At 31.0% G+C, this 10,346-nt stretch overlaps 1 protein-coding gene across 1 annotated transcript in view; it reads right to left on the bottom strand.

Annotated features, from left to right (window-relative positions):
• LOC111086473 (TELO2-interacting protein 2-like) overlaps positions 1 to 8,515 on the bottom strand; it is a 37,696-nt gene extending 29,181 nt beyond the window's left edge. Inside the window, exons 1-3 of the mRNA XM_022389452.1 lie at positions 8,098 to 8,515; positions 4,718 to 4,830; positions 4,221 to 4,309 (exon numbers count right to left, since the gene is read on the bottom strand). Of these exons, the coding sequence (XP_022245160.1) occupies positions 4,221 to 4,309; positions 4,718 to 4,830; positions 8,098 to 8,196 (301 nt within the window). The 5' untranslated portion in view covers positions 8,197 to 8,515. The remainder of the gene's footprint in view (positions 1 to 4,220; positions 4,310 to 4,717; positions 4,831 to 8,097) is intronic.
• Between the last annotated feature and the right edge of the window lie 1,831 nt (positions 8,516 to 10,346).

The raw sequence follows: 10,346 nt of genomic DNA, 5'->3' as shown, positions 1-10,346 counted from the left end.
GGATTCGAACCCGTGACCCTCAGATTGTGAGTCGAGCGCCTTATCCACCTGGCCATGCCGGGCCACCTTAACTTAAACAAACAGTATAATTTACAACGAACGATGCTACCGCGCTTGACTCAATTGTTCGTCTATATCTCTCTGTCTGCTATACAATTCCGATTAATTGTCTGGCACACTTATATACAAGAATAGAGGGCACCTAGCAAATACTGGATTATTTGTGATGTTCCCCCATCTTTCTAGAACTCATTATGTGTTACCAACATCACATGACTTCTGCTGTCGTAACAATTTTAATAGAAGTCTAAAAACAAATCCAGAAAAAGTCTGCTATTATACTTGATATCTTCAACTTCAACAGAACATAATTCACATTTTATATATAAAGCTACTCCTCTCCTCTCTTTCATACTCTATCCCTATTAAATAACCTATAACCCTGTATTTCAAAGAAATTTCTGTCATCAAAACCATCTACATTAACCATGTTTCAGTTATTCTCATTATATTAAAATCCTCCATTCCTACAAGTGCCTTAAAGTCATCTATTATATTTCTTATACTTCTAGCATTACAATAGTAACAATTAAGCCTATCCTCAGAACTACTTCTATACTTGTTTCCTATGCTAAAGTTTTCTCTACATCTTACTTTTTGCATTTAATTTAACCTGGCCTACACCACTGTTCCTTACAACTGAGTTAATAGCCCTTGCAAACAAACCAGATCGTACCCTATTTAAATGTAAATCATCCCTTCCAAAAACCTCCCATTTCCATTGAATGATCCCACAAATCCAACCAACCTATCTGATCATCTTTACATATCAATCTAAGCCTAGTATTTAGCCCTAGCGACCTACTCATAATTTCATCAACACAATTAATTCTCAGCTGTATCCCTGACACAGGAAAGTTATGGCCATTTTTTCTAAATGCCTTTATCAACCCCTTGTACTAAATTCCCACTAAAAGCCTTTTCCTTTATATCCACTAATAAAAACCCAAATGGATTCATTCTCCTTGCTATTATTTTTTGATGTTTTCAACTTCAACAGGACATTACTCACATTTTACATATAAAGCCACTCTCCCCCTCTCTTTAGTAGTCTATCCCTATTAAATAGTCTGTAACCCTATATTTCAAAGACATTTCTGTCATCATAATCATCTACGTTTAACCATGTTTCAGTTATTCCCATTATATCAAAATCCTCCATTTCTATCAGTGCTCTAAAGTCATCTATTTTATTTCTTATACTTTAGACATACTTCTAGCAACTAAGCCTACTTTTATAACTACTTCCATACACATTTCCTATGCTGAACCTTTCTCTACATCTTATTCTTTTTGCATTCAGTTTATCCTGGCCCTCATCACTGTCTAGTCCTAGTTTAAAACTTTCCTTATAGCTGGGTAAAGCAGTAGCAAACAAGCCAACCTCTACCCTATTTAAATGTGAACCAACCATTCCAAAATGCTCCCCTTTTTCCACTGAACTGATCTCACAAGTCCAACCAGCCAATCTGTTCATCCCTACATACTAACCTAAGCCTAGCATTTAGCCCTAGTGATCTACTTATAACTTCAGCCCCACAGTTATTTCTGGGCAGTATCCATGATAAAATTAAGTTATGGTATTTTTCTTTAAATGCCTTTGTTATAACTTCTTGTACTTATTAATTAGCTCCTCTGACCTACCTTTTCCTACATCAATAGCCCCTATGTGCACCAAAAAGATTGCATCATTGCTAGTCCCCTTTATTATATCTCTTGCCCTGTCAGTTATATCCTCCAACTCTACCCCTGGGTAGTAAATCTCATTCTTTTCTCCCTAGTTACACTACAGACTATCCTATACACATGCCTTGTCAAGGAATCCCCTATAACTATAACCTTCTTAAGTTTATCATCCACATACTTCTCTGACTCTTTTGTTTTCCTTCCCTCCAATAATTCCTCGTCTGCAGAAGCCAATGGCTGAAATTTGTTGCACCACAGAATAGGTTCATGATAACAAAATTCACTACTTTTGGCCCTAGAAGTACTCATTCTAACTTCCTGAAAGTCATTGTTAGCTGATGTATCCCTTTCATGTAAAAGCTTAAGCTCTTTTCTTGAAAACCTGCTGCCATTTCCCTCAGTTTCCCCTTCTCTTTATTTATTACCTATACATTAATTATGATAGCCTCCAACTTCTCCTCTAACCTACAAACTCTTACATACAAATTGCACATCTTTACTTCTAGTACTAGCTTCCTTAAAAGTACGTGCCAGTCCAGAGTTCCCAAATAAAACCCACTTATTGCACCCATCAGACCTAACAAACTGTGAACACTTAACTCCAACACTAGTCTTAACCATTGTATTTGTAACCTGGAAATAAGTACTAAATATAAATACCAGTAGACTATTGCCAACACTGTTATTGTTAAGCCTAACATTTTACAATAAAATGTTTTACAGTTTCTTATCACTACTTTATGTTCATACTAAATTAAGTTTATCTTAAATTTTACAGTAGTAACAGATAACTAGTCTTTATTTGATGTTTACATAACACTAATATTAATAATAGAATGTATTTAGCCTGATTTATAACCTACATATAACTGAATTTAAACTAAAGTCAATTAAACAAGATAAAACATGAATCGACAACTAACTAGTCTTTAGATTGTATATGTTTAATAAAACAATGTATTTAACCTGTTTTACAACTTACCAGTAAAATGAATTACAACTAAGCCTAAAAGTACAGTTACACGTCCTAAGCCTAACCTAATAATGTAGTTCAGATTATTTTATTCACCAATCTTACTAAATCTAGTTAGTTTTTGTTATTCAACCCAAATCATTACAAATAATAAAATAAATATAAAATAATATTCAAAAATATATAACAGTATAACAGCTAATCTTTCCGATGTCTTGTCTCTTCCCATTAGATTCCATTCTTTTTTGTTGTAGGAAACCAGCAATTACTTCTGTCACCATTTTTATAAGCTCTACAGTGGTGTATATATCTGCTCTATCCAATGGTATTTGAACTTTGCCAGAAGCTATTTTCAAAGCTGAGCTTCATTATTATTTGTTTACATAACATGCTGTGAGGTCATAAAAGAGTGAGAACAAAAGGCTGTACTAATAAAATCAGAGAAAGAGAAGGAAAAATGTGACAAACAAAACCTTCAGAAATATGATAGTCTCATAGCAAATAATAACCTATGCTTTCAGATGAGCAGAAAAAAATTCTAAAAAAAAAAACAATAAGTGTGTTGTTTACAGGCAAGCCTCCATGAAGCTATAAAGAAAAAGTATGAATATTTTAATTATTTTTTCTTTCTAAGTTATCATAAATAATGACAAAATAAAAGAATACCAATTTGAAAATATTTTTGATAAAGTAAACATTATTTTGAAATTTCATATGCAGGTGTGCACATAACACTGGTTTGGGTAAAATTAACAGTATTGGATAGAATATTTAATATATATATTTATTATTATTATATATCTATTTTTATTGTAAGAGTTATTTTGCATTATTAGCTTAGTTCATGAATTTGGACAAACTTAAATTTCCTAACCCGGCCACAACTTATAAGATATTAAAGTAATTACTGTCAACAGTATTGCTAAGACCAAGAACACACAAAAAACCAATAAAATATAGCATTCTAATCATTGTAAGTAACAGCATAAGAACAGTATATTATATTGTTCATTACTGGATTAAGATTTACTTTTGACCATGTAGGTAGTTTCCTCTGATCATAGGTTAATATGAAATCCTGAAACATTTAAACTCTAAAAAAATGTCCCTTACTCATTCCCACAAACTTAGAAATAAAGAAAAAAGAAATTTGTAGAACAATACAAAATTTGTTGCATAAAAATATTTTCAAATTAGAATGCTTGGCATTTTCAACAGTGGACAATTTGTATTCACATTTTACATTCTGATTTACAATATAAAGAACTATCAAACCTACTCTGATGTCAATGTTAAACCTTAAAACTCTTGTACTATCATAATATTTGTAATAATTTCTTTGTGTGTATTTAGCTCACAGCAGACTGTATAAATTCTATGTATTTTCTTTTATATCAAAGTTCACAAAAGATTATTTCTACGACACATTATGTTCAAAGTTCTTACAAACTGTTTCTAATTTATAATATACAGATTCGTTTACTATGTTTGTAAAAGTTACCTTTGTTTGGGGAATTCTGCAGGTCTACTGTAACATCACACAACAAACGCAACAAAGTCTTTAAGATGTCTTCACAATGGCTGTCAATCCTGTAAACCATAAATGAATTATCAAATATAAGAGTTTCTACCAACATGTTAAATGAAAGTTAATTTCTAGAAAGGAGAATTTTTAATAAAAAAATATACATATATTAAAAACTGCTAAAACAAATTATTTTGAAAATTATAGATTAACCAATTTGTATTCACACAATTCACTACTAGTTGGGGTTCACATATTGCATAATATTGGTAAGTTTATGTTTTGGCCTGTTACACAGTTTAAAGAATTGAACACTTATTTATGCAATTTGGCATATAAATAGTTGAGAAAAATTTAATGGTTTAATTTTAGGGTTAACTATAAGGAGGCAGACTACAAGGGAACTGAATGAAATATTACTTTTTTAATGAGCTAGTAAAGCTACTATTATTCAATTTAAAAAGGGACCTTACCTTGGCCATGCTACAGTAATAAGCTTTTTTAATGCAGATAAGCAGTTTTTTCTTGCTGTTTCATCTGGACCACTATCAATGATAATATATTCCAACAAGACTTGTAATGTGTGCTGAAATGATATAATTCAGATGCAATAATAATAAACGCAACATGCTTAATATGTAGATACACCCATATTACTTAATGAGTATCATAACTAGAAAGTATAGTGAGTCCAATACAAACATTCTCATAATTTCCCGAAAATACATATACACTAAGAGAGAAATGACATTTAATGCTGTAACAGCATAATACAGTTATGGGTATCATTAAAACTTCATCAGATGTATTAGCTCAAACAACAAATAAGCTGATAGCTATTCATTATGATTAATTAAATCTTTAACATATAAGTTCAAACAGCATACTAGCTGATGGCTGATCATTACCATTAAATCTTTTAACAAAAATATTAATTCAGAAAACATTACTATTTTCATCTGTATATTATTACTAAATCTTTAACAAATATTGATTGTTTGTTTATTGAATTTCATGCAAAGTTACTTGAAAGGTACCTGTACCAGCTGTCCCTTATTTTGAAGTGATAGACTAGAGGGAAGACAGCTAGTCAACACCACCCACTGTCAACTCTTAAGCTATTCTTCACTAATGAATAGTGTTATTGACAATTACCTTATACTGCCCCCACAACTGAAAGGGCAAGCATATTTGGTGACAGGGTTGGAATTCCCAACCCCCAGATTGTGAGTCAAGTGCCCTAAACACCAGACCCTTTTAACAAATATATTACCTGAGACAGCACGCATTCATTAAACTTCTTCCTCACATGATATCTAAAAGTTTTTCATAACTCTTTAATGAAAACTAACACCTTTTTATTGTGGTTTTTGTTTTAACTCGGAGATAAATGTTTTACTCATCCTTTATCATGTCAGAAAAAATAACAAAATATTAGTACAAAAATCATCTAAAAGGCAGAAACAGGTATTTCTTTAATTACACTACAACCATTAGCCACCAGGCATACTATAATAACTTTAATTTTGATTGGTTCTTTGACAATTTAATTTATTTAGAAATTGAACATGAAATATTAATGAATTATAGTTACATATATACAGTGATAAGAATTGCAGTATACAAAGTTAATACTTGCTGTATTAAAAATGCTTTAATCAGATATGAAGGCCTATGTTCACTATAAACATATTCTGAAGTAGTATGATCACTAAAACAGAATCACTTGTGGTGTGGTATTATTAAGTCAGAAAGATGAGATTTTAGTTTTAAAATGAAAACTGTGAAACCAACTTACTGCACTGAGACAATGAAGACTGAAAAAAATTCAAATGCCACAAAACACATTATAAACTTTTCAAACAAGTTTAATTATTATATTAAAAGATTCATTATATGGTTTTAGTTGTCATGTATTCAAATTTACATATAATTATGATACACTAATATTAAAAAAAGCCTGTCACATTGGAAATGGGTTCACAAGTTCGCAATAAAAGAAAAAGATATGGAAAGCCCCACATACTGATATGTATTTCCTTGAAGCATTTAAAATTATTTTTGATACCCAATATATCTTACCTTAATGTGATAAACAAGTGTCATTCCTAGTTTACAAGTTATCTTAACCCTCTCTCCACAGGCATCCTTTACTGCACGTCACGTTTTCAGTGAGTCATATTCAAAATTTAATTAAACTATTTCTTGTTCACGTTATACCAATTAGTATAGCATAAAACTGTAGCTAATAATCCATATTTTAATAGCATACAAGTTTTTAATTTTATAAGGCAATATTTTAAAAAAATCCTGAATTTCCCCAAGTGTGAGAAATGTGACATTTTTTCTCTAGGCATCCCGTCTTCTCTAACTTATCCCCTACCCTCCAATAAGTTCAAAACTTAACATAAATTACTCATTATAATATTGTCATCACTGAGGCAATTCATAAAATTTATAGCCTTCAATCTTGTTTGGTTACAGAGCCGTCAAATAGAAAATCAGACTCTTCTTGCTACACCCACCTGTCACATCCTCTTTTTCAGGATTTGTCAATAGTTCTCTCACATGTTTAATATTATATTATTTATAACCAATAGAAAGCCAAGGTTTTCATCAATCAAATAATATATCATGTTATGTTCTTTTCTGTACAGAAAATTATAAAAGCTTTGTTTCCATGGGAAAAAATCGATTAGTTAAGATGAATTTTTAATGGCTCTTTTTGCATAGTTAGCTTTTGTATGTTATTATTCTATGTTCTTTGATGCATTATTTAATTAAATAAAAATTATTTAGTGCACTACTACCATTAGCATAAAAAAAGTAGACTTAAGTGTCACTGACAATCGACAGCAAGAAAAAAGAAGATTTGAGTAAGTACTTTATTTCTTGTTTTTTATGTGTATTCTTTATTTATTATTATAAAATTACCTAAAATTCAAAAATAGGAAACTGTTTAGGTTAGTTAAGGTTAGATTAAGTAAAATAAATAATAATAATAAAACATTTTCACAAGGCACACATGCAAGCAGCTCTGAGTATCTTGTGAGTAATGTAATTCAATAGTGTAATATGAACTGCATATACTCCAAGTGATTTACAACTTATCATGGCATGAACAGTAGTTAGACATGATTCAGAGAGCAATACAGCAATAAAATTTAAGTATCAATACATGTATACTGTTACAAGTTTAAAGCTACTTAGGATAAACAAATGTAGTTTCATGTTACAATTTAAAGTCATTCTGGAAAGAAAAAAAGGGTAATTTAGATTTATTTCAATTTTTTTTGGGCGGTTACAAGGTCGGTCACATTGACCAACCTTATATAAAATTAAGGTAGAGAAAATAACAGATAAACATAAAGTTTTATTGTAAAAAAACAATGTTTGAAATGTATTTAGCAGATTTTAGTGATTACAAAAATGAAATTTGAGATGAAGAAAAGTATTTTTAATCTTAACATGAAAATCACTTTAAACTCGGACAAATCTTTATTAAAAATACTTCAATAAAAAATCTGATTTTTTGTATGTAAAAGACATGTAATATTTATTGAAAGTCTGCCAAATTTTGTGAAGACACACATACTATATTAAAAGTTAGTAGTATCAAAATTAAAATAAGTACAAAGTGGTCACATAATCGGTCAATTTGAAGAAGCCCATGTTGAAAGAGTTAATGTGTCAAACAACTGTCATTCCTAATTTATGAGTTATCTTAATATGACAAACAAGTGTTGTTCCTAACTTATAAGTTATCTCAATGTGACAAATAACTGTTATTCCTAATTTGTAAGTTATCTAATGTGACGAACAAACATTACTCATATGTTATGACATACTTTACCTTAATGTGACGAATAACTGTTATTCCTAATTTGTCAATATAACTCAGGATATGTCTTGAGTAAATCTTTCGATGGTCCAACATTTGTTCATGTTCCATATCTATTAAAAGCTTCTGGTAAAACTCATCATACTTTCCAGGCTATTGAGTAAAAAAGTCAAACAACTGTATCTTATTCCACGACATTTTTATAAAAAAGGCATTTTATGATAAGCAGTTCCTTTCTTTTTAAAATCATTTATCTGCAACTTAAAAATAAAACCTTTTTGTAAAAAGTCAGCTTTACAACAATGTTTAAGTTACATAAGGTATACTCGAAAGATTTGAATCAGGTATCCAGGTTTTAACATTATTCATCTTTGTTTAAGCATTCAATTAAAAATACATGAAATTGAACACACTTTCTTGGGATAAATAATAATCACGAAATTATTTAAGAAACTACAAGAATTAGCTAAGTTTAAGAGTATTTTTGTCAGAATTAATAATGTTATGCTTCCTTAAATTTTGAAATGTAGAATTACTGCTTTACACCAAGATAAGAAATTAATAAAACTCTTAAAATGTAATGGATTTTAAGTTCAACACAAAAATCTTGCTAAAAAGAGTTTGTATACTGACTACATGTATTATGAATGTTTTTTTTTTCATTAACTGACACTGAAATGTTTAGCTATTCAAGTTTCAATACAAAAATACAACTAAGTTATATCACACATCAGAAAGCTTCTAATTCATATCTTACCAAAGTGACCTGTCATACACCTGGTTTTCACAGGTACAGTGATAACATTCAGGTAAAATTAGAAACTACACTAACTGGATATGATAGAAAATGTACTACAAAATTTAACTGAATGTATAAGCTGAATGAGTTTGAGAAAAGAAACTGGACACAGTCTAAAACACTGTGAAGGAGAGTTACATGTAAAGACAAGACAAATGTAAAATTCAAGTCTGGTAATGAATGTACTCAGCACTACTCTCTAGATGGAGACTCTTTCTTAGAAGACCAGGACAAAAAGTGAGGGAACTAACTACTATATATTTATTACAATGAGTTAATTTTCCCATAGTGCACTTGCCACCCATTCCACTTGATCATCCCATACAGGAAGATGGACACATCTTCCAGTTATTTCTGAACCTTTATATAGCCAATGTCACTAAAGAACACACCAGCAAAGACTAAATCATTCTCAAATGACACCTTTCATGAAAAAGCTGTGTAATACTGAAGTGGGATGACTTATTATAATATGTGAGAAGCATGAGAATAAAGATGTATTATATCATATTCAGTAGAACATGTTTAAAATTGAAAATTCCAAATATTTTGGTGAAATAAACCTATTCACATTTCTGAGCTAAAAGGTAAAAGAGAGAGAGATAATTAGATACTTTTAAATACCATAAAAGTTAGCATTTTCCAACACTGAAATTGTATGTCCAATAGATACCTTTTTTTCACAAAAGTAAACATTTTCTTAAATCTAAAATGTATTTCCAATCATACTTACCTCCCCTCACACTACAGCTATTACTCGACTGCCAAGGTTTCTTCCTTTGCCCATCTAAACATTAGTCTAATTTTTTCTCGCTTGATCCAATCTTTCATACACCACTTAATTGCCCTTGGCAATATTTGTGTCATGACACTCCCCACCTATGTCAATGGGCCCTCTTATTCTAGTACTGTATACAAGCACCTCATTCAGATAATGTTATCACTTTTTCGAGACTAAATCAATCCACAGTCTCTAACACTGGCTTTTAGTGAGGAGGAAGGGTAGGAGAGTGTCAGCATAGGTAAGTATTCTTGGAAATACATTTTCGATTTAAGAAAATGTTAACTTTCAAAACATACCTCCTCTCATACTACAGCTAGAATCCTACATAAAGAAGGTGGAGGGGCTGGTAAGGGTATTATCCATACAGTAAGCATCTGCATAGATCATGGGTGTATTAAGAGAAGACTGGCCCCCTAGTGGTGGAATTGCACCACATCCAGAACAGGTATGCTTTTCACCCGGAACTTAATTCATGTACTGTGGGTGGAACTTTACATGATTTATCATCACTACTAGCCAGGCCCCAACCAGATAGCTGAGGTTCCACTGCTTGGGTTGGAATTATAGGGCTATGGTCCCTATATCCCACATTGGTGGCTAGGGCAATTGAACCACAAGATATATATATACGCACTTATGAGTGGATCCAAATCTATAGCCATAGAGTGACGCATTTTG

Source organism: Limulus polyphemus, unplaced genomic scaffold (assembly GCF_000517525.1).
Source record: "Limulus polyphemus unplaced genomic scaffold, Limulus_polyphemus-2.1.2 Scaffold1127, whole genome shotgun sequence".
Classification (NCBI taxonomy): domain Eukaryota; kingdom Metazoa; phylum Arthropoda; class Merostomata; order Xiphosura; family Limulidae; genus Limulus; species Limulus polyphemus.
This window is presented reverse-complemented; position numbering and strand designations above follow the sequence as displayed.